This window comes from Dendrobates tinctorius, unplaced genomic scaffold (assembly GCF_039654945.1).
Source record: "Dendrobates tinctorius isolate UK_male_01 unplaced genomic scaffold, ASM3965494v1 ptg000011l, whole genome shotgun sequence".
In the NCBI taxonomy this organism is placed as follows: Eukaryota; Metazoa; Chordata; class Amphibia; order Anura; family Dendrobatidae; genus Dendrobates; species Dendrobates tinctorius.
In genome coordinates, this window is record NW_027361679.1 from 35,863,698 (window position 1) to 35,889,439 (window position 25,742).

The 25,742-nt window shown below is 45.0% G+C and overlaps 1 protein-coding gene across 1 annotated transcript in view; it reads left to right on the forward strand.

The window, feature by feature from the left end:
* Nucleotides 1-24,997, forward strand: part of LOC141101673 (probable E3 ubiquitin-protein ligase HERC6) — a 172,558-nt gene extending 147,561 nt beyond the window's left edge. The window contains exons 21-23 of the mRNA XM_073590923.1: nucleotides 3,155-3,338; nucleotides 20,498-20,600; nucleotides 24,432-24,997. Coding sequence (XP_073447024.1) covers nucleotides 3,155-3,338; nucleotides 20,498-20,600; nucleotides 24,432-24,643 — 499 coding nt within the window. The 3' untranslated portion in view covers nucleotides 24,644-24,997. The remainder of the gene's footprint in view (nucleotides 1-3,154; nucleotides 3,339-20,497; nucleotides 20,601-24,431) is intronic.
* Nucleotides 24,998-25,742: the final 745 nt, after the last annotated feature.

Genomic DNA, 25,742 nt, shown 5'->3' on the forward strand with positions numbered 1-25,742 from the left:
ATTCAGGGTGAGTGCAAAATACTCTATGGGGACGCTTGACTCGTTTAAATGACACCTTATGGCCCAAAGCCAGAGTGGAATTATCCTCAATCCCCAGAGTCTGGTTGACAGCTTTTATGAGACTCAACCGTTTCCTGACCACCTGGCGTATCTAGGTCCAGGGGTTTGTCCGAGTCGTAGTCCGAGCCTTGCTCGCTATCGACTGCTGGTGACAGGGAGCGAGAAGCAGAGCTCATGGATGCTGAGGCACCGGATGGACCGGGAGACGCCGTGTGGGTTCGTTTCCCCCGGGTCTGCCTGGAGTGAGAGCGGCACCTGCAGGCCGGAGGCTCCTGTGAGGTAGAGGACCCCTCTAAGGCATCCAAGCCACTGTCCCTGCCCCTATCTGGGGCCCGAAGGGACTCGATTGCTCTTGTAAGTGACGCCATAGATTGCGACAGTGATAACGCCCTTTCCGGGGGACTTGGTACACTGGGCTCGGTCACAGTGGAGGGCTCCTGAGCACGTTCGGACTCGCAGGCTTCGCATACTCGCTTGGTCTGCGCCCGCGGAAAAGCGGACCGACAGGAGATGCATGGAGCGTATAAGAATGTATGCATCTTAGGTTTTCCTGACATGCTGTACCTGTCAGGCATCCACGCTGAAAAAAACGCCGGGGGAGGGCGCTCTTTGCTTTTGTTAGTGTGGCCTTTCTGTGGGGCTGGGGGGCAGCACTTATCCCAGTCCTGTGTCCCTTGTGTCCTCTGCGTGCGAGGCGTCGCTTCAATCTGTGCGCCACCACTGCGAGCAGGCCCCGGAAGAAACAAGGAATCCCGAGGGTGGTACTTCCGTTTGCGGCCTAGCTTCGCCTGAAGCCGGGGCCTAAATTTCTTCGGTGTCCGCCCAAGCCACGGGGCTGCCGTGACGCCGGGAGCGGGGACTTCCAACCACGGCCTAGCACAGGCTGAAGCCGCAGCCTTGATTTTTACCATCCGCCCGGGGGGCGGGCGGAACCGCCGGACCCTAGAACCAAGGCCACTTCCGGATCTGACGCTGCCGGACGCCCGTCTCTGCTGCTGCCCGGGAGAAGCTAAGGGCTCCAGTCCTGCACCGCTGCAGGAGCCCTCCCCGACCATCCACCTCCGTTCAGCTGAGGTAGAGGGGAGGGGGGCCATATGAAAAAAGGACGGTGCAGGCACCCTAGCTCCATCTAACCACTTCAAGGGGCGAGGAGAGGGACCGTCCGCCGCCTTACCCCACCGCAGTCTTAGCATTGGTGGGACAGTTGGGGCCACACGGACTACGCTTGTGAATCTGTGCAGCCTAGGGTTTCAATACCCTAGGGTGGACAGGGCTAAGTCCGGCATCATGTCCCACGGTGCGGGAGAGGGACACTCGCACGTGCTCACCCGTTGTTGGTTTGAGATCGGACCCCTTCAATAGGGTCCGTCGCCCGTATCTCACCTGTGTGGTCTGACAATATCCCACGTTGCGGGAGAGGATACGTGGAGGGACACTGCACGTGCTCGCCTGTTGTTGGCTTGGGGAGATCGGACCCTCTCAATAGGGTCCGTCGCCCCTGTCTTATCTTCATGGGGAAAAAGAAAAATAAGTCTGGAAACAGACAGACGTGTGCCTCCAACAGACACTAAGCAAAAAAACTGGCTTCCACCCGTAATCAGGGCGAGGGTGTATACGGTGTGCTCCAGGCGGCAGTAACATAAACCAACAGTACCTGTGTCCCACAGTACCTGTGTCCCCAATGAGGTGAAGGAGAAAACAGGAAAATTTGGAACATAAATGCATTTTTTAAAAATGTGACACTCCCAAGAAAACCGGCATCATTATACCTAAAATAGAACTTTCACTAGGAAATGCTCCAAATTACCAATTAAGGGGTTGTCTGTCTTCCATTTTTATCTCATAGGCTTTCTTTATTTCAAAATAGCAAAGTAAGCTGGACTTACCCATACCACACTAGCGCCAGCTCTTCACTATGCCCCCAGTCTTTGTTGATATTGTGTTTCGCACCTGTCCCGGTTATTGCCGTCACTGCTTCCCTCCCCTGGGTCTGCTGCTCTATGGTGTGCTACACGTCAGGTTTTGCAAGTTGACCAGCATGGCTCGATCACCTCTTCTGCGTAAGACACACTTGTGTTTCGTTTGTATGGGGTGCTTCACCATCAACTCCTTTTGTGAATTTGCCTGGTTATACCTTTTCAACACGTCATACCCTTTGCTTACTAGACAACCCTCTGCTACCCACCCCCTGGATTTACCCCTTGGTTGCAGTTAGCTATTATACTGTTGTTGGCTTTGTTCATATGGAACATCCATTCCTGCAGTATGCCTGTGGTTCCTCTGTCTCCCTTGATTGTTGGTTTGGCCTTGCCTGCTTCCTCTCTGCACCCGTCTCCTCCTGTGGTCTCCAGTGTGCTAAGTGCTTGATCCACCCATACATTCCTGCCTGCTGCATCAAAGTCCCGGGTCTATGTGTTCACCTGAACCCAAGACTTTGTGGCTCTACCTCACTAGGTGAGCCTAACAATATGGCTCTAGCAGTAATCATCCCGTGACCCCTGCAGCCAATCACTGGGTTTAGTGTTCTAGTGCAGTTACATTGGTATCTCCAGCAAGCTCAGTGATTGGCTGCAGCAGTTGTGTGATGTCATGGTGACATCACTGCTGCAGCCATATTGACATGGGAAACCATGGAGACACATAGAGGATGCCTGTGGCTTTAAAAAAAAAGGACACAATCAATATAATGTAACAACTTTATGTCTTAAAATCATTGTGCAATCATTATCTACATTACCCAATAATTGCGCATCCGTAAAAACTCTGATCCTCGTGGTACATAGACCGTCAGAGTGATTTTTTAACAATTGTTTAGGAGTGACACATGTTTTGTTAACGTGCACATTCAACTATTTTAGTCCAACTTTGTATAGTTGAAATTTTAAAAAAAATGTAATAAACAGAGAAATGCCTCTCATTTTCTGAAAAATAGGAAAAACTCTATTGATGATTGGAAAAAGAAGCAACTCATCACTGGTCTAACCTGTGATTGCTGTTAGACTGAAAAATGCTAAATTTGTAATAGCAGCTAATAAAGGAAAGCTGCTTTATAGGACCGGCCCGCGCATTCACTATATGGCATTATATCTTCTAGGCAGAACTATGTCAGTAAATGTGTGGAGTACATTCTCAATACTTCAGTGGCAGAGACGTATGAAGAATTCAAGAAAGGACTCTACAAAGTCTGCGACAAAGATGTATTATTATTTTTTCAGCCAGAAGAGCTGAAGCAACTTGTCGCGGGTCACAGCAACTATAACTGGGCTGCATTAGAACAGGTAAATGGCGGGAAATGGTGTATGTTCTAGCCGGCAGTGCTTGTACAGAGCAGGACTGTGCAGAGGAAAGCAACAGCAAAAACAATGGTTGGGCAGAATTTAAAAAAAAAAGCATGGCTGCTGGCTCCTCTGTCAATCCATCCAGTAATTTCTGTTTCACTCTGTGACTGCAGATGGCTCAGCTGTGACAGTGTGTGATGGGCACACTTGGGCCTTAGTCATCAAGACTGGCACTGTTGACAGGCGTCTTGTTGAGGGGGTATGCTGGAATTAGACACAACTGATTCAAGAAGGGTGCACGCTTCTTCATGAATCTGAAGTGTCTGATAAGAGGCATGCGCCGCCCTGCACTACACCAATAATCTCACTCCAGTCAGGTCCTGGAATGCCACATCTCGTCATGAATTAGTAGAGTTGTGATCTCCCGCCTGTTTTGGCAGAGCTGGAAGAAACTGACGTTCAGACGCCAAAAGTTGCAAAATTTAGGCGCAACTCCGAGTTGCGCCTACATTTTACGACTTTTCAAAGTTTTATGTCAGAATTCTGGCATGCAACCTCTGAAAAATTGGACCCTTTGAGTCTTAGCTGGAGTACCACAACCTGTGGACACTTGTGCCACTGTTTCTATTAACCAATATGTCTGTCTAAGGCTAGTTTCACACTAGCGTTTAAACGACGCGCGCACGGCGCCGCTAAGCCACGCCCCCTGCCGGCTCCCTGCCCGCCCCTTCCTGTTATCGCCTCCTCCGAGCGCAGAGGGCTGCATGTGTTATGCGCACCCTCTCTTTAGCATAGGGTGCGCAGGCCGTGCGCAACTATGAATATAGCGTGCGCTGCGCAGTTTTGAATGTGCGCCGTGCGCGCCAAAATGCAACATGCTGCGTTCGGCGCGCACGGCGCACCTCCAAAAATGCGCCGCGCACGCTATATTCATAGTTGCGCACGGCCTGCGCACCCTATGCTAAAGATAGGGTGCGCATAACGCATGCAGCCCTCTGCGCTCGGAGGAGGCGATAACAGGAAGGGGCGGGCAGGGAGCCGGCAGGGGCGTGGCTTAGCGGCGCCGTGCGCGCGTCGTTTAAACACTAGTGTGAAACTAGCCTTATGTGGAAAGCCCCTAACTGGCTCATTCTGCCATTACACGCAATAGAGCTGATTGCACTCCAATAAGACGATATTTCATAGACGATGGCACCTTCATGTGTCATATGATAAAACTTCCCTATCCCTTTTTACAAAATCAGAGTTATACTGTGCTGTGCACCCTGTCTGTTTAGCTTTCCACAGGCAGGTGTGTAGGACCTGCTAAGCCCCCATCCATTTTGAAGCCTAATGGCTAATAGTGAGGTGAATCATTACAGTTAGGGACCATCCTAATTGGGTACACCTTGTCGCGGTGGGAGGGCTTTTACGCTTTTTTGATTAAATATGTTTTTTACATGAATCATTGCTACTTATTTTCTTACTGCAGGGTATCTACTCATTATTTTTAATCTTTGTTTTGTACGGAGGTAAGGCCACATAGGTGTCTAGAAAATTACAGCTCTGAACAAAGCTAAAATACGGCAGTGAGCATGAATGAAACCAAATATTACAAGTATTTGGTTTTTAGGAAAGGTATTCAATATTTCTTTATTTGACTTAGTTATACAGCTTCATCATATTCCACAGTGCTTTACAGACCTCATCACTGTCCCCATTGGGGCTCACAATCTAAATTCCCTATTAGTATGTGTTTGGAGAGTGGGAGGAAACCGGAGAACTCGGAGGAAACCCACAATAACATGGGGAGAACATACAAACGCCTTGTAAATGTTGCTTAATGGTAACTGGATGTGCATGGTGTACAAAACCATAATGCCACAGCTCTGTAAACTGTGTTCCAAATTATTATGCAAAAAGAGTTTAGGAGTGATAAGGTTAGAATTTTTTTGTTTGTCATTTAAACTCACTGATGGTGATGTGTGTCAGGGCTCTTTATATCACTGAAAGCAATTGCAGATACCTGTGCAAATTAGTTTGGCAGGTGTGTCCAAACAAAGGCAAGACTACTTAAGATGGCTGTTCCACATTATTAAGCAGCCTACATTTTTTGCCAAAATGGGAAAGAAAAAGGATGTGTCGGCTGCTGAGAAGCAACAAATTGTGGAGTATTTAGGTCAAGGCATGACTACAATCAACATTGCCAAGACACTTCATCGTGATCATCGCACAATCAAGAAGTATGTAGCTGATTCCCAGCACACACGTGTGCGTGCTGATAAGGAAAAATTGAGGACTCTTTCCAACAGGCAATTGTGTCAGGATAAAAGAGCAGCTGCAAAAATGACTTGTCATAGCAGCAGACAAGTTTTTGAAGCTGCTGGTGCCTCCAACGTACCCCGAACAACAAGATGCAGGGTCCTTCAGAGGTTTGCAGCTGTGCATAAGCCATCCTGTTGACCACCTCTATCCACTGCACACAAGCAGAAATGGCTCCAGTGGGCCAAAACGATACGTGAAGACTGACTTCCAAACTGACTTCCAAACCGATGAGTGCCGTGCAACGCTCGATGGTCCAGATGGACGGAGTGGAGGATGGCAGGTTGATGGACAACCCATGAAAACACGGCTAAGGTGCCAACAAGGAGGAGGTGGAGTAATGTTTTGGGCTGGGATCATGGGGAGAGAGATTGTCGGCCCCTTTAGGATCCCTGAAGGGGTAAAGATGAACTCCATAATCTATGTGGAGTTTCTAAAACAGCACTTCCTGCCATGGTTCAAGAGGAAGAACCGTGCTTTCCGCAGCAAGATCATTTTCATGCATGATAATGCACCGTCTCATGCTGCAAATAACACATCTGCATCTCTGGCTGCTATAGAGATAAAAGAGGACAAACTTATGGTGTGGCCACCATCTTCCCCTGACCTCAACCCCATTGAGAACCTCTGGAGCATCATCAAAAGGAGTGTCTATGATGGCGGGAGGCAGTTCACATCTAAGCAACAGCTCTGGGAGGGTATTCTGTCCACATGCAAAACAATTGAAGCACAAACCATCCAAAAACTGACAAATTCAATGGACGATAGAGTTCAGAAGCTTCTTTCGAACAAGGGGTCCTATGTGCAAATGTAACATCACCTAGAATAAAGTTTTGACTTGAAAACTGTTTGATTTCATTTTGTAATATGCTGATAATGCTTATAATTTCACAACTGACCATTTTTTTGTTCAAAATAAAAATAAAAGGGTTGAAAACTCTGCTGTGCATAATAATTTGCATTTTGAGTGTTTCTTATTTTTAAAAAATATACTGTTTTCATAGGCAGTTTGTTAAAAAACATTGCAATTATGCTAGAATATTAGATGACTGGAAAATAACAATGACTGCAATTCATATAGGTAATTTAGAGAAAATAAGAGGAAATATTTTTTGCATAATAATTTGGAACACAGTGTACACTATGCTGCATCCATTCTCAGTAACTGCAGTTCGGCTCCAATTGATGTAAATGGGAACTGAGTTGCAGTATCCATGCATGGTCACTGCAGGGAGCGGTGGTGTTCTTGGTTTGTACATGTGTATCCAGCCATCACAGGATGGTTGATTTTGGGGGCTAGACCCCACCAGTCTGATTTTATCTATCCCTGGGATAGGTCATCAATATATAACTCTAGGACAACCCTTTTAAGGGCTCATTCCCACTTGCGATGAAATCGGACGAATGCAATCCGATAAATTGGATTGCATTCGCATTCCGATTGTTATTCTATTATTTTGTTCAACTGCAATTTTTTTTTTTTCCAGATCGGATCACTGAAAAAAAAATGCAGTTGCAGCATGCTGCGATTATAATTGGAAATCGGATTGCATTCTGCAATAGAAGTCAATGGGTGCAAGAAAAAAAAAATCGCACAGCACTCGGACCATGCGAGTGCTGTCCGATTTGTTCACACTAATTTCCTTTGAAAAGCGGAACCCAACAGGATAGAACAGACTACATACACATAGAATAGATAAAGAGATGTCATTGATGAATACAATTATTATAATGTGTGTGCAGCTTACTGTACATGTATTTAATTCGTAAAATATTATTTTTCTGAAAGAAATGGTGTGGCCTCCCCTGTAATTTTCTAACCAAAAGAGGGAAAGCCAACGGCTGAGGGCAAATGTTTATAGCCCAGGAAGGGGATACTACCCATAGAGCTTCCCAGGCTATTAATATCAGTTCACAGCTGTATACTTAGCCGTTACTGGCTATTAAAATGGGGGAACCCCCCCCCCCAAAAAAAAAATGAATTAATGTCCCACTATAATTACTAAACAGCAAAGGCTAGGCAGACAGCTGCTGGCTGATATTAATAGCCTAGGAAGGGGCCATGGATATTGGCCGCTCCCCCAGGCTTAAAATATCAGCTCTCAGCCGCCCCAGAAAAGGCGCATCAATAAAATGCCCCAATTCTTGCACTTAGCGTCACTCTTCCCACGTGCCCTGATGCGGTGGCAAGTGGGGTGATAGTTGGGGGGAGGTTGATGTCACCTTTGTATTGTCAGGTGACAACAAGCCCAGAGGTTAGTAATGGATAGGCGCCCCCATTACTCTCCGCATAATCATATTGTATAAAAACACACACCCAGAATAAAGTCCTTTAATTGAAATAATGACACAGCCTCCTTTAATAAATCTTATTTAAACCATACTTACAACATAGCCCATTCCAGTGACATCATTGTCCCGTGCAAGAGAATTAAAATGACGAACAACAATATTTCTCACCTGTACGCTGAGATGATAATCCATTTGTCCCACGACGGGTCTAGCCCTGCTACATCTAGATGGCAGGCTGCATTGTTACATGATGCAACCATCCAGCCTACCATCCAGCAGTGACACTGAGCAACATCTGCTACCGCTGCTCACGGTGAACTCCTATAACCTGTCTGACATAACCACGAGCGTGAGAAAGTTTTCACGTTCGCGGTGCCGTCAGAAAGGTTCTGGGATTTCACAGCCAATGAACTCACTTCACCTAACTGACATCAGCGTGAGCTCTATGGAAAAATTTCTAACTGCATTCGCGCTGACATCAGTTAGGGGACTTTCACATTACCGATAGTACAAAGGCTCTGGAAAAGTACTATGGCTCCTCGCCCCCAAAAAGAAATCCAGCTGATTCTGCGCTCCCAAATAAAAATCCCTTCTGAGCCCAGCAGTGTGTCCAAACCACATTTAGCATCCACGTTTGCATTTCTGTAGCGATGAGAGCCCGCCTAATTTACAGGTGCGTGTCTCCAGAAGCACGACTGGGCACAGTGAATGTACTGGTCAATACAACATAGGGGCACTACAATAGCAGATTTGCACTTTTCACTCAGCATCATCCACTGCTGCTTGTTTCTGGAAAACACCCACGGAACCAAAATCGTCACTGCACATGTAGATAAATTTCCAAAGGAATATAATTTCAAAACTGGGGTCACTGGAGGGGTACCGGTAATTCTGCTTTGTAGATTGAGTCTGCAAACTTTTATAGGAAAATCTGCACTCGAGGTAAATAGGTGGTTTGTAAAATAGGGTCGCTCATGGGGGGTTCTGCTGTTCTGGCAACTCAGGCTCCCCCAGTGGGTCATGTCACCCGCAAACCATAGCAGTAAAATCTGCACTATACAGTAATATGGCGCCCCCCTTCCTTTTGAATTTTGCACTGTGCCTTAAAAGATTTTCAAGATTACATGTAGAGTATTGGCGAACTTAGGGAGAAATAGCACAACTAACAGACAGGTCCATTTATTCCTATTAGCCCTTATAAAAATGAAAAATTTGGAGCTAAAAGAATATTTTAGTGGTAAAAATTTAGTTATTCATCGCCCAATGGTATAAATTTTTGTGAGGCACATGTTGTGTCAACATGCGCACTGCATGCCTAGATGAAATCCTTGAGAGGTATAGTTTGTAAAATGACCACATATGGGTGGTTTCTCTGTTCTGGCACCTCATGGGGTCTACCAATGTGACATGACACACCATTTTAGCAAAATCTGAACTCCCAATATATCGCTTCTTCCCTTCTGAGCTTTGCACTGTGCCTGAAAAGTAGTTTTCGACTACATATGGGGTATCTGTGTACTCAGGAGAAATTGCACAAAAAATTGTATGGTGCAATTTCTCCCTTGACCCTTGTGAAAAAAAATTAGGGCTAAAAACATGTTTTTGTAAGAAATATGTAATTTTTTTTTTTTTACGGCTCAACGTTATAAACTTCTGTGAAGCATTCTGGTTGTTTAAGGTGGTCACTACACATCTAAATATATTCCCTGAGTAGTTTAGCTTCCAAAATGGTGTCACTTGTGGGACATTTCCACTATTTAGGCACATCAGGGGCTCTCCAAACGTGACATGGCGTCTGCTCTCGATTACAGCCAATCTTCTGCTCAAAAACTCAAACTGTGCTCCTTCCCTTCCGAGCTCTGTCGTGAGCCCAAACAGCAGTTTTCCCCCACATATGAGGTATCGGTGTACTCAGGAGAAATTGCACAACAAATTTTCTCCTGTTACCATTGTGAATATAAAAAAAATTGGGTCTAAAGTAACATTTTTGGGAAGTAAAGTTATATGTTAACTTTTTCCTTTCACATTGCTTCAGTTCCTATGAACGACCTGAATGTGGTTTTGAGCACCTTGAGGGGTGCAGTTTTTAGAATAGGGTAAATTTTGGATATTTTCTGGCATATAGGCCCCTCAAAGTCACGTCAAATGTTTTGTGGTCCCTAAAGAAATGGTTTTGTAAATTTTGTTGGAGAAATGGGAAAAACAAATTACTGTATATACTCGTGTATAAGCAGAGTTTTTCAGCACATTTTTTTTTTGTGGTGAAAATGCCCCCTCGGCTTATACACGGCTGGCAGGGGAGGAGGAGCAGCGGGTCACAGGAGGCAGGAGCCGGTGGCTGTAACTGTGCCCGCTGCTGATGAGAAATTAATTTTCATTTCTCTTATAGCAGTGCACAGTGACACCTGCAGCCGCCGGCTTCCAGAAGACCTCCTACTCACCTTCAGCGTGCCCTAAATCTCGGCGGTCAAGGCGTCTTTGCAGCATCTCCATGGTTCAGGCTTCCAGCAACTCTTATGGCGTGATCACATGGCGCCGCTCATTAAGGGAATGAATATGCACGCGTCTCCACTCCCATAGGCGTGGGGCGCATATTCATTATCTTAATGAGCCGCCCCTGTTGTGAGTTCATTTTCCCCTTCATTACTGAGGCCCGAGGAATTCCCTCTTCTGGTAAAGAAAGGTAGTGAGCCTGATTATCAAACACCTGAGGCTGATGATGATGACTGGCTGAGTGGAGTTACTGACTGGATATAAGGCTGCCAACGCCCTTCTGCCCTGCGGGTGATTTCTCTGTGGGATCCTTGGAGACCAGTCTGAATTCCTGCTCCTCCAAAGCTAAGTTTGCTGCTCGGCCTTTTGCATTGGTGCTTTGACTTTGTTTTGCTTTGTTTTTCTGGATTTCTGCCATTCCCTGCTGGGGTGTGCTGAATTCCTTTAGCTCTGTCTTCTGAAAATACCTGAGTGCTGATTTAGTTTTTGAAGCCTAGCTGCTTCAGGGCCTTTTTCATATCAGCTTGTTGGCTTATGTCTTTGATAGGGTTTTGGCAGATTGCAGACAGCAGCCTTCCTGTCCTTTCCTATCTAGGTAGTTTTGGGCCCCGTCTTTGCTCAGTCTATCTTTCTGTCTGTGTTAGTGTTTTCATCTTGCTTCACCGTCATTATACGTTGGGGGCTGCCTATTGCTTTGGGGTCTGCTCTGGGGCAGTTTAGATTTCCCCTTTCTTTCTTTAGGCCTATGTAATTCTCCGGCTGTGATCGAGGGGTCTAGGGCGTCGTAGGAACCCCCCACGGCTACTACTAGTTGTGTTGATAGGTTCAGGGGTCTGCAATCTGATAGTTGCCAACTTCTCTGGTTTTCTGGACTTAGCTTGTATTTCTGCTTTTGCCTCCTACGGTGACTCATTCATAACAGAATCACCCGCCATACCGCAGATCCTAGGGTACTCAATAGCAGGAAAGAGTTGTAAAAAAAAAAAAAAAAAAGTATATTTTTTCCTCTATATCTCTGAGGCCGTAGGGGGAATTTTTTTTTCTCTCAATGGAGATAAAGCAATTGTCTGATCGTGTGGAGCAGCTCGCTGCAGAAGTGCGGGGAATTTCCGCCTACCTTGCTCATTCACATGCTGCTGAACCAAAGATTCCTACACCTGATGTATTTTTTGGGGATCGGTCTAAATTTTTGAATTTCAAAAATAATTGAAATTATTTTTTGCCTTGAAGCCTAACTCATCAGGGAGCTCCGCGCAGCAGGTTAAAATTGTCATCTCTTTGCTGCGTGGCGATCCCCAGGATTGGGCGTTTTCTTTGAAACCAGATGATCCTATTCTGACTAATGTGAACGCATTTTTTCAGGCCTTGGGGTTGTTGTATGACAAACCTAATGCCATTGATCAGGCTGAAAAGACCCTGCTGGCATTGAACCAGGGTCGTGATTCTGCAGAATTGTACTGTCAAAAATTCCGAAAGTGGGCAGTACTTACTACCTGGAATGATAATGCCTTGGCTGCTCTCTTTCGGAAGGGGTTGTCAGAAGCCGTAAAAGATACTATGGTGGGATTTCCTGTTCCCTCTGGTCTTGACGATTCTATGTCATTAGCCATTCAGGTTGATCGGCGTTTGCGCGAACGCAAAGCTGCACGAGAGGTGTTGCCACCTGTTGAACAAATGTCTGAACCTATGCAATGTGATAGAGTTTTTTCCAGAGAGCAGCGTCAGGAGTTCAGAAGGCGTAATAAGTTGTGTTTTTTCTGTGGAGATGCCTCGCATATTATTTCTGTCTGTCCTAAACGAGAGAAACGCTTTGCACACACGTTTTCTGTTGGGGGTGTTCAACCTAAGTTTCTTCTGGCTATTACTCTGATCTGCTCCCTGTCCACATTTTCCGCCAAGGCTTTTGTGGATTCGGGAGCAGCCCTAAACCTAATGGACTTGGATTTTGCTAAACGTTGTGGATTTCCGATGACACCTCTGCAGACGCCTATCCCTTTGAGGGGGATTGATGCTGCTCCTTTGGCTAAAAATAAACCTCAGTTTTGGACCCAGGTGGTAATGCGGGTCGCCCCAGACCATCAAGAAAATTGCAGATTTTTGGTGTTGCATAATCTGCATGATACTATTGTTCTGGGGTTTCCCTGGTTACAAATTCATAATCCAGTTTTGGATTGGAAATCTGTGTCTGTGGTGAGTTGGGGTTGTCGGTGTGCCTTTAGTGAGGCTCCGGTGTTTTCCACCTCTCCTCAATCGCATGATGTTCCTGATTATTTGGCGGACTTTTATGATGTATTTAGTGAGAATGAGTCTGCGTCTCTGCCCCCTCATAGGAGTTATGACTGTGCAATTGAACTGAGCCCGGGGTGTAAATTTCCCAAGGGTCAGCTCTTCAATTTATCTGTACCCGAGCACGAGGCTATGCGATCCTACATTAAGGAGGCGTTGGAGAAGGGTCATATTAGACTATCCTCGTCACCCTTAGGTGCCGGGTTTTTTTTTGTAGCCAAAAAGGATGGATTATTAAGACCTTGTATTGATTATCGTGCCCTCAACAAAATTACTGTTAAATATCAGTATCCGTTACCCCTGATTTCTGATCTATTCTCCAGAGTTAAAAGTGCTTGCTGGTTTACCAAGCTTGACCTCAGGGGGGCGTATAATCTTATTCGCATTAAGCATGGGGATGAATGGAAGACGGCGTTTAATACTCCGGAGGGACATTTTGAGTACCTGGTGATGCCTTTTGGGCTCACTAATGCCCCTTCTGTCTTCCAGTGCTTCATGAACGATATTTTCCGAGATTTTGTCGATAAATTTTTGATTATCTATCTGGATGATATTTTGATCTTCTCCAAGGATTGGGATTCTCATGTGGAACATATTCGGACTGTGTTCCAGATCTTGAGGGAGAATTCCCTGTATGTCAAAGGATCTAAATGCCTTTTTGGAGTACAGAGGATTTCTTTTTTGGGATTTATTTTGTCCCTGTCAACTATTGAAATGGACCCGGCCAAGGTACAGGCCATTTACGATTGGGTTCAGCCCACTTCTTTGAAGGCCCTCCAGAAGTTTTTGGGTTTTGCTAATTTTTATCGGAAATTTATAGCAAAATTTTCTAGTATTGCCAAGCCATTGACTGATTTGACTAAGAAGGGTGCTGATGTGTTAAATTGGTCTCCGGAGGCTGTTTCTTCCTTTCAGGAGCTGAAGCGAAGATTCACCTCCGCCCCGGTTTTGCGGCAACCTGATGTCTCACTTCCATTCCAGGTAGAGGTGGATGCTTCTGAGATTGGTGCAGGAGCTGTTTTGTCCCAAAAGGATCCTGTAACATCTAAAATGAATCCCTGTGCATTCTTTTCCCGAAAGTTCTCTCCATCTGAACGTAACTATGATGTGGGGAATAGGGAACTGTTGGCCATGAAATGGGCATTTGAGGAGTGGAGACATTGGTTGGAGGGAGCTAAGCATCAAGTCGTAGTCCTCACTGACCACAAGAATTTGATTTACCTAGAGTCGGCTAAGCGCTTGAACCCTAGACAGGCTAGGTGGGCCTTGTTTTTTACACATTTGGATTTTGTGGGTTCTTTTCTTCCTGGAACGAAGAATGTCAAGGCAGACGCCCCCTCTAGGAGCTTCTTTGCTGATTCTCCTGTGGTGACCAAGCCTGCCACCATCTTAGGCGAAGGGGTAGTTCTTTCTGCCATCTCGCCCGATTTGAGACGTGCTCTGGAAGAGTTCCAAGAGGACAAACCTGAGCGTTGTCCCAGTGGAAAGTTGTATGTTCCTGACCAGTGGAAGAAGAGAGTGATGTCTGAAGTTCATTGCTCTGCCTTGGCTGGTCATCCAGGTATTTTTGGTACTAGAGATCCGGTGAGTCGTTTTTTTTGGTGGCCCTCCTTGTCTCGTGATGTCAGGAATTTTGTGCAGTCCTGTGGGACGTGCTCCCGGTTTAAATCGTGTTCTCGCTCTAGTGGGTTGTTGATGCCTTTGCCTGTCCCCAAGAGGCCATGGACCCATATTTCAATGGATTTCATCTCTGATATGCCTGTCTCTCAAAGGATGACTGTTATTTGGGTGATTTGTGATAGGTTCTCTAAGATGGTTCATCTTGTACCACTCCCTAAGTTGCCATCTTCCTCTGAGTTGGTGCCCCTGTTTTTACAACAGGTGGTTCGTTTGCACGGGATTCCTGAGAACATTGTATCTGACAGAGGAGTCCAGTTTGTGTCTAGATTTTGGAGAACTTTCTGTTCCAGGCTGGGAATTCAGTTGTCCTTCTCCTCTGCTTTTCACCCTCAGACCAATGGGCAGACAGAGAGAACAAACCAGACCTTGGAGTCATATTTGAGATGTTTTATTTCTGCTGATCAGGATGATTGGGTTTCATTTTTGCCCTTGGCCGAATTTGCTTTAAATAATAGAGCTAGTTCTGCCACTTTGATGTCACCTTTTTTTGTAACTTTGGGTTTCATCCTCGATTTTCTTCAGGGCAGGTGGAGCCCTCTGCCTGCCCAGTTGTTGACACTGTGGTGGAGAGAATGCACCAGATCTGGGACCAAGTGGTGGATAAGTTATCTCTCTCCCAGGAAAAGGCCCAGCGGTTTTCCAACCGACATAGGACCATTGGTCCCCAGTTTAAGGTTGGTGATATGGTGTGGTTATCATCAAAAAATATTGCTATGAAGGTGGCTTCTCCTAAGTTTAAGCCTAGATTTATTGGACCTTACAAGATTGTGGAGATTATTAATCCGGTCTCTTTTCGTTTGGCTCTTCCTGTCACATTTAAAATCCATAATGTGTTCCATAAATCTTTGTTGAAGAGGTTTGTTGAACCTGTTGTTCCGGGGGTGGCACCTCCAGACCCTGTATTGGTTGAAGGTAACATGGAATATGAGGTAGAGAAAGTACTGGATTCCCGTCTGGCTAGACGGAGACTCCAGTATTTGGTTAAGTGGAAGGGTTATGGTCAGGAGGATAATTCCTGGGTCTCTGCCTCTGATATTCATGCCAAAAGATTGGTGCGTGCCTTTCATCGGGCTCACCCTGATCGCCCTGGTGGCGTAGTTGAGGGTTCGGTGACCCCTCCTCAAGGGGGAGGTACTGTTGTGAGTTCATTTTCCCCTTCATTACTGAGGCCCGAGGAATTCCCTCTTCTGGTAAAGAAAGGTAGTGAGCCTGATTATCAAACACCTGAGGCTGATGATGATGACTGGCTGAGTGGAGTTACTGACTGGATATAAGGCTGTCGACGCCCTTCTGCCCTGCGGGTGAATTCTCTGTGGGATCCTTGGAGACCAGTCTGAATTCCTGCTCCTCTAAAGCTAAGTTTGCTGCTCGGCCTTTTGCATTGGTGCTTTGACTTTGTTTTGCTTTGTTTTTCTGGATTTCTGCCATTCCCTGCTGGGGTGTGCTGAATTCCTTTAGCTCTGTCTTCTGAAAATACCTGAGTGCTGATTTAGTTTTTGAAGCCTAGCTGCTTCAGGGCCTTTTTCATATCAGCTTGTTGGCTTATGTCTTTGATAGGGTTTTGGCAGATTGCAGACAGCAGCCTTCCTGTCCTTTCCTATCTAGGTAGTTTTGGGCCCCGTCTTTGCTCAGTCTATCTTTCTGTCTGTGTTAGTGTTTTCATCTTGCTTCACCGTCATTATATGTTGGGGGCTGCCTATTGCTTTGGGGTCTGCTCTGGGGCAGTTTAGATTTCCCCTTTCTTTCTTTAGGCCTATGTAATTCTCCGGCTGTGATCGAGGGGTCTAGGGCATCGTAGGAACCCCCCACGGCTACTGCTAGTTGTGTTGATAGGTTCAGGGGTCTGCAATCTGATAGTTGCCAACTTCTCTGGTTTTCTGGACTTAGCTTGTATTTCTGCTTTTGCCTCCTACGGTGACTCATTCATAACACGCCCCACGTGATCGCTCCAGAAGAGTGGCTGGAAGCTGGAACCATGGAGATGCTGCGAAGACACCGGGACCACTCCAAGATGCAGGGCACGCTGAAGCATGAGTAGGATAGGGGATAAGGAGCCATGCATACCAGGACGGGATGGGAGAGCCATGCATACAAGGACAGGGATAAGGGGACAATGCATTCCCGACTTATGCTAAAGTCAATAAGCTTACCCAGTTTTCCGTGGCAAAATAAGGTGTCTCGGCTTATACTCAGGCTGGCTTATACTCGAGTATATTCCGTATGTTTCAAAAATTGTGCTGATGTAAAGTAGACATGTGGGAAATGTTGTTTATTACTATTTTGTGTGACATAACTTTCTGATTTAAAGGGAACTTGTCAACAGGATTGTGCACAGTAACCTACAGACAGTGTCAGGTCGGCGCCGTTATACTAATTACAATGATACCTTTGTTGATGAAATCGGACTTGTTGTTTTTTAATCTTTATTTCAGCCTTGAGTTAATGATATACTAGTGAAGCAAAGCACGAGCATGACTTCTGCCCCTAGATTACATAATGAATATTATGTCTATAGCTTGGGGGGAAAAAAAAAACCTTCTGCAGGCAGGTGCCAGCAGCATGATCATGTATGTAATGGGCATATACAGTTGTGGCCAAAAGTATTGACACCCCTGCAATTCTGTCAGATAATACTCAGTTTCTTCCTGAAAATGATTGCAAACACAAATTCTTTGTTACTATTATCTTCATTTAATTTGTCTTAAATGAAAAAACACAAAAAGAATTGTCCTAAAGCCAAATTGGATAATTCCACACCAAACATAAAAAAGAGGGTGGACAAAAGTATTGGCACTGTTCTAAAAATCATGTGATGCTTCTCTAATTTGTGTAATTAACAGCACCTGTAACTTACCTGTGGCACCTAACAGGTGTTGGCAATAACTAAATCACACTTGCAGCCAGTTGACATGGATTAAAATTGACTGAACCTCTGTCCTGTGTCCTTGAGTGTACCACATTGAGCATGGAGAAAAGACAGAAGACCAAAGAACTGTCTGAGGACTTGAGAAACCAAATTGTGAGGAAGCATGAGCAATCTCAAGGCTACAAGTCCATCTCCAAAGACCTGAATGTTCCTGTGTCTACCGTGCGCAGTGTCATCAAGAAGTTTAAAGCCCATGGCACTGTGCCTAACCTCCCTAGATGTGGACGGAAAAGAAAAATTGACAAGAGATTTCAACGCAAGATTGTGCGGATGTTGGATAAAGAACCTCAACTAACATCCAAACAAGTTCAAGCTGCCCTGCAGTCTGAAGGTACAACAGTGTCAACCCGTACTATCCGTCGGCGTCTGAATGAAAAGGGACTGTATGGTAGGAGACCCAGGAAGACCCCACTTCTTACCCCGAGACATAAAAAAGCCAGGCTGGAGTTTGCCAAAACTGGTCAGATGAGACAAAAGTAGAGCTTTTTGGGCAAAGGCATCAACATAGAGTTTACAGGAGAAAAATAGAGGCATTCAACGAAAAGAACATGGTCCCTACAGTCAAACATGGCGGAGGTTCCCTGATGTTTTGGGGTTGCTTTGCTAACTCTGGCACTGGACTGCTTGACTGTGTGCATGGCATTATGAAGTCTGAAGACTACCAACAAATTTTGCAGCATAATGTAGGGCCCAGTGTGAGAAAGCTGGGTCTCCCTCAGAGGTCATGGGTCTTCCAGCAGGACAATGACCCAAAACACACTTCAAAAAGCACTAGAAAATGGTTTGAGAGAAAGCACTGGAGACTTCTAAGGTGGCCAGCAAGGAGTCCAGACCTGAATCCCATAGAACACCTGTGGAGAGATCTAAGAATGGCAGTTTGGAGAAGGCACCCTTCAAATATTAGGGACCTGGAGCAGTTTGCCAAAGAAGAATGGTCTAAAATTCCAGCAGAGCATTGTAAGAAACTCATTGATGGTTACCGGAAGCGGTTGGTCGCAGATATTTTGGCTAAAGGTTGTGCAACCACGTATTAGGCTGAGGGTGCCAATACTTTTGTCTGGCCCATTTTTGGAGTTTTGTGTGAAATGATCAATGTTTTGCTTTTTGCTTCATTCTCTTTTGTGTTTTTTCATTTAAGTCAAATTAAATGAAGATAATAATACCAAAGAATTTGTGTTTGCAATCATTTTCAGGAAGAAACTGAGTATTAACTGACAGAATTGCAGGGGTGTCAATACTTTTGGCCACAACTGTACAGCAAAGCAACCCCAAAACATCAGGGAACCTCCGCCATGTTTGACTGTAGGGACCGTGTTCTTTTCTTTGAATGCCTCTATTTTTCTCCTGTAAACTCTATGTTGATGCCTTTGCCCAAAAAGCTCTACTTTTGTCTCATCTGACCAGAGAACTTTCTTCCAAAACGTTTTAGGCTTTTTCAGGTAAGTTTTGGCAAACTCCAGCCTGGCTTTTTTATGTTTCGGGGTAAGAAGTGGGGTCTTCCTGGGTCTCCTACCATACAGTCCCTTTTCATTCAGACGCCGACGGATAGTACGGGTTGACACTGTTGTACCCTCGGACTGCAGGGCAGCTTGAACTTGTTTGGATGTTAGTCGAGGTTCTTTATCCAACATCTGCACAATCTTGCGTTGAAATCTCTTGTCAATTTTTCTTTTCCGTCCACATCTAGGGAGGTTAGCCACAGTGCCACGAGCTTTAAACTTCTTGATGACACTGCGCACGGTAGACACAGGAACATTCAGGTCTTTGGAGATGGACTTGTAGCCTTGAGATTGCTCATGCTTCCTCACAATTTGGTTTCTCAAGTCCTCAGACAGTTCTTTGGTCTTCTGTCTTTTCTCCATGATCAAAGTGGTACACACAAGGACACAGGACAGAGGTTGAGTCAACTGGCTGCAAGTGTGATTTAGTTATTGCCAACACCTGTTAGGTGCCACAGGTAAGTTACAGGTGCTGTTAATTACACAAATTAGAGAAGCATCACATGATTTTTCGAACAGTGCCTATACTTTTGTCCACCCTCTTTTTTATGTTTGGTGTGGAATGATATCTAATTTGGCTTTAGGACAATTCTTTTTGTGTTTTTTCATTTAAGACAAATTAAATGAAGATAATAATACCAAAGAATTTGTATTTTCAGTCATTTTCAGGAAGAAACTGAGTATTATCTGACAGAATTGCAGGGGTGTCAATACTTTTGGCTACAATTGTAGTTAAATTGTTCGATGTAATCCTGATATTCATAAAAAAAAATTGTTTGAAAATGGTGCCGGCCGCACCTGCGTAGTAGCAGCCATCGTGGATAGCTGCTACTGCATCGGCGGTGCCATCTTGGAGGATTTTTTTTTTTTTGCTTTAGCAAGATGGTGCCGCCAACATCTGTACAGTAGCAGCTATCGGTGATCCAGCAGTAGCAGCAACGGTGATTTTATTTATATCAGTATTACATCAAATTAACTGTATGCCTATTACATATGTGATCATGCTGCTAGCACCTGCCTGCAGAAGGATTTTTTTTTTCCAAAGCTATAGATATAACATTCATTATGTAAACTAGGGGGCAGAAGTCATACTGATGAATACCTAATCAGAGCACCACATGAAGTCCTCCCCCCCCACAGGCCACCCCGGAGCACGAGCATATTCATTAACTGAAAACTGAAAATAAAGATTAAACAACAATCACAAGATGGATTTCATCAACCAAGGTATTATTGTAATCAGTATAACGGCGCCGACCTGACACTGTCTGTAGATTACTGTGTAGTGTACCGAGTACAATCCTGCTGGCAGGTTCACTTTAAGGGCATACAAATAAAAATGTTAAAAATTGCTAAATTTTCACCAGATTTCAAAATTTTGCCACAAACATAAGTCATAATGAACAATTTTTACTACTATCATGAAGTACAATATGTCATGAAATCTAAGAATCACTGAGATCCGTTGAATCATTCCAGAGTTATTACCACATAAAGTGACACTGGTCAGAATTGTAAACTTTGGCCTGGTCATGAAAAGACTTTGGGGGGGTGAAGAGGTTAACAAGTTACTATACCGTATAATTTACTGCGTTGATAGCTGAGATTATGGTAAATCTGCAAGTTAAGATCAACAACATGCATATTGATATGAACAAATCTTTTAAACTTCCCTTCCGCAGACCACGGTTTACATGGGAAAGTATTCTGCCAAACACCCAACTATTATTAGGTTCTGGAGAGTTTTCCATCAACTACCATTGGAGAAAAAGAAAGCATTTCTCTGTAAGTACATCACTTTTATCGAACAGTTTTGTGCAATTTTTTTTAATTTCCCTTCAGGTATATTCACACTCTGTAGATTTGTTGCAGGAATAAATGGAACAATGGCAGAAACGTCTAAAAGAAATCTGCCTCATGGCCAACCTTACCCTATGTAAGACAATCTGGCCATACATATCTGCACTTATTCTGTGTGCTGCCACCTAGTGGTTTACATTATTTACTACAACTATACACTCCCTGACAGACGTTATGTCGCTTATCTATGTTATGTAAATAAAAGCTTATAACCTGCCGTTAAATTCATCCATTGGTTGTCTAAATTATCTATATATATAAAACTGAATGTATGTATGTGTGTATCACCAACCAATCATGAAGCATCTTTCATTTCGCCAGAGCTGTTCAAAAGAAGCTGAGCTGTGATTGGTTGCTATGAGCAACAGTTTTCCTTGCAACCAATCACTAAGCATCTCTCATTTCACCAGAGCTGGTTAAAAGAAGCTGAGCTGTGATTGGTTGCTATGAGCAAGTTTTCCCACTTGACAGCACCTGAGCAGACACTGACTGGGTGGGAGAAATCTGGCATCCCTGGGAACATAAGCTCCCAACCATTGTCTGCCCCACAGAAAGGAGCACAGAGCACTTTGGTTTTGACCCCAGGCCTCTCTTAAAGGGATCCCCGGTATGGAAGTTAAAACCGTTCCACTCATCTCTGTGGTTCTGACCCCAGGGTCTCTTAAAGGGATGATTGGTATGGAAATTAGGGCAAATCCACTCTGCGCTTTGGTACTGACCCCAGGCCTTTCTTAAAGGGATCTCCAGTATGGAAGTCAAGGCAATTGCCTTCAAATGCTCTGGTACTGACCCCAAGCACTCTTAAAGGGATCTCCTGTATGCAAGTCAGGGCAAATCCACTCAGTGCTCTGGTTCTGAACCCAGGCTCTCTTTAAGGGATCCCCGGTATGGAAGTCAGGGTAAATCCACTCTGCGCTTTGGTACTGACCCCAGGCCTCTCTTAAAGGGATCTCTGGTATGGAAGTCAGGGTAAATCCCTCAGAACTCTGATTCTCACCCCAGGCCTCTCTTAAAGGGATCCCTGGTATGGAAGTTAGGACTGTTCCACTCAGCGCTCTGGTTCTGACATGGAAAAAGCTTGTCCAGCTCCACGATGTAGTGAGAACAAATTTCTTTTATTCACTTCAATCGATACAGGGTAGAGATTAAAATGCCACCATAGAAGATATAGATGCTTGCATTCTCAACGTGTTTCTGGTGTCTTAGTTACTATGCCCCGGCAGCGCCGGGCTCTTCAGCTAGTTCTTTTGAAAGGTGAAACACTCCGAAATGTGGTTTAGGATAAGAAAATAAATTGGCATCAATGCAGAAATATTGATCATTTAATGCAGTGGTCCCCAACCTTTTTTGCACCAGGGACAGGCTTCAAGCAAGACCATTCTTCCATGGCCCGGCAGGGCGGAGATGGAGGTGTGGCAGGGGCAGGGCTTTGGTCATAAGGGGGCGGGGCTATGGACAGGGTTGTAGTTTAGTAGTGCATACTTATCATTTAATTATAACATTTATAATGTGAATGTGACTCAACTCACCATAGGTTTTGAATGAGTGGGAGCACCGGGCTTGTTTCCCTGTATCAGTGGGCTCCCCTGTCCCATCCTGTATACATGGCTCCGCTCCCACCCTCCCATCCTTGTATGCATGGCGCCGCTCCCACCCTTGAATGCATGGCTCCTCTCCCACCCTTGAATGCATGGCTCCTCTCCCACCCTTGTATGCATGGCTCTTCTCCCACCCTTGTATGCATGGCTCTTCTCCCACCCTTGTATGCATGGCTCAGCTCCCACCCTTGTATGCATGGCTGCGCTCCCCTGTCCTCCCCCATTATATTTACCCTCACACCGTCGCTGAACTTCCTTGCATCTCTATCCTGGCACGTCAGCTTCTTCCTGTGTGGAGCAGTCACGTAGTACTGCTCATTAAGGTAATGAATATGGACGCCACGCCTATGGGAGTGGAGTCGCGTCCACATTCGTGACCTTACTGAGTGGTACTACGTGACCGCTTAGCACTGGATGAAGCTGCCGCACCCGACAGGGATGCAGGAACTGAGGGTGAATATCAATGTCTTCTGGAAGCCAGCGGTTGCAGCTGTCACTACAGTGCTACAGCCGCCGGCTCCTCTTGTGTCCAGCATTCTGAGCCTTGGCTCCACAGACCGGCAACAGAACTGCAACAGCCCGGTCCTGGGCCGCGGACCGGTGGTTGGGGACCCCTGATTTAATGGACACAGAATGGTCAGATTTTTGCAAGACAAAAGTTTTGTCAGCCACAGAAAGTAATGTGATATTCAAACAAATACAGGATATACTTGTGTATAAGCTGATCCGTGTATAAGCCGACCCCCCTAAATTTGCCACAAAAAACTGGGAAAACTTATTGACTCGCGTATAAGCCTAGGGTGGAAAATGCAGCAGCTACTGGTAAATTTCAAAAATAAAAATAGATACCAATAAAAATAAAATTAATTGAGACATCAGTAGGTTAAATGTTTTTGAATATACATATTGAATCAGGAGCCCCATATAATGCTCTATACAGTCCAAGATGGCCCCATAAGATGCTCCATACACACCATATAATGCTGCACAAAAGTTAATAATGCCCCATATGCTGCCCCATAAAGGTTATGGCCCCATAAGATATTCCATAGATTATGCCCCCATAAAATGCTCCATAGATTATGGCCCATATGCTGCCCCACAAGATGTTCCATAGATTATGCCCCCATAAGATGCTCCATAGTTTATGCCCCCATATGCTGCTCCATAGATTACGCCCCCATATGCTGCTCCATAATTATGCCCCTATATGCTGCTCCATAGATTACGCCCCCATATGCTGCTCCATAGTTATGCCCCCATATATTGCTGCTCCATAATTATGTCCCCATATATTGCTGCTGCTGCAAATAACATGAAAAAAAATGACATACTCACCTCTCGTCGCTGGGGGCCCGGTGCCAGTGTCCTGAGCAGGCGGCGACAGGTTCTGATATCACCGCTGGCTAAGGACCCCATCACTGGAGATATTTACAGATCCCCGCTCCATGGCTGCGCGTCGCTCTGTCCTCTCCTCCGCGTCCTGTCAGAGACGTTCAGGCAGAGGGCGCGGCGTGCACTAACTACGTCACCGAGCCCTCTGACCTGAACATCACAGACAGAGGATGCGGAGAGGACAGAGCAGTGTGCAGCGATGGACCTGGGACAGGTGAATATAGCTTATAGTTACCCACTCCTGGTGCGGTCTCTGCAGCCCCGCTTCTCCCAGTCTCAGGCTCCTTCCTTCAGCGGTCATGTGGTACCACTCATTAAAGTCATAAATATGCACATATTCATGACTTTTATGAGCGGTACCATGTGACCGCTGAAGGAAGGAGCCTGAGACCGGGAGCAGGGGTGCTGCGGAGACCACGCCAGGAGGGGGTAAGTATGACCTGACACCCCCGCCAACCCTCTGCTATATGACTCGCATATAAGCCGAGAGGGGAGACTTTCAGCTCAAAAAAATGGGCTGAAAATCTCGGCTTATACGCGAGTAGATACGGCAATTAACTTAAAATACAAATTGCATAACATTGGTGAATGAAGTTGTAGTGCTATTAGAGTCATATTTAATATTTTCTGTGACTGTTTTGAAGGGACTGTACGCTGCTTTTGCAACCTGAGTTGTCAGAAAACGCAGTCATCCTGGACTGAAGCCTTCATAACACAAAATGGGTGGTAAATCCTCAAAATAATTTATCTGTTTGTGTTTTAGATTTCATAACAGGAAATGACAAAATCTCAGCGCTTCTAGTACAGAATGTTTGTATGAAGGTCTCCTCGTTTGGGGTCCCAAATGAAAGTTATCTTCCAGAGGCAAATACCTGCTCCCGACTACTCCTTCTCCCTGAATACTCAACCAATGATGTGCTGCGCAGAAAGCTCCTTCTGGCCTTGGAGTACAATAAAGGGTTTAATAAAGATTAGATACCTGGTGTTCAGCACTTCTAGTTACAGAGAATAAGGGCATGTTCTGCTTTAATATAGGCTATACCCTCCAGTTTTCTGTGCATTATTTTCTAACTTCATCTAGAGTGGATGTAACATTATATAAGACATACAGACTGATGTAGAATAGCCTTTAATCTTTTACAGAATACCAAGTGTAAAGGTTAGAACTCACGAACATTCGCTATATATATGTATCAAGGAAATATACTCTTATAGTATGCTAGTACACACTTTAATAGCCAAAGAAAATAATTCTGGAGCATCTTTTCTTATTACTGTTCCGTTGTTATTCCTCCAAGAACTGTACAAATAAATGAAAACTAAGTGTTACCACCTTCGAGTGTCTCTTTTTCATACCAGCCTTTTGCTATTTGACCAGAGATTCAAAGTTTGTTTTATCGCACCAAACAAATGGCTGACCACATACGAGTAACATGTGGATGTCTGAGGAACTCTCTTTCCATCTCTCCAGTCACAGACGGGTCCCAAGTGGGAGAGCCTCAATCTATGACATTTATATTCCACTAGCTGAGAAGCCCGGCGTTGCCTGGGCATAGTAACCAACTGTGGTTAGTTATAGCAAATTATAATGATTATATTGCACATAAAAACATTTCACATCATATATTCAACACTACAGATTTGCAACACAAATTAACTAAACGATTACCCAAGTATTGATAGTATTTTATTTTCAACTCATTCAAGGGTCTTTTGATAAACAACATGTGTATCTGTGTATCTAACCCTATCCTGTGTGATAATGTCTGCTGAGCTCTGTACCTAATCCTCTCCTGTGTGATACTGACTGCTGAGCCGTGTGTCTATTCCTCTCCTGTGTGATATTGACTGCTGAGCAGTGTATCTAATCCTATCCTGTGTGATACCGTCTGCTGAGACGTGTATCTAATCCTATTCTGTGTGATACTGACTGCTGAGCCGTGTACCTAATCCTATCCTGTGTGATACTGACTGCTGAGCCGTGTATCTAATCCTATCCTGTGTGATACCGTCTGCTGAGCTGTGTAGCTAATCCTATCCTGTGTGATACTGACTGATGAGCAGTGTATCTAAT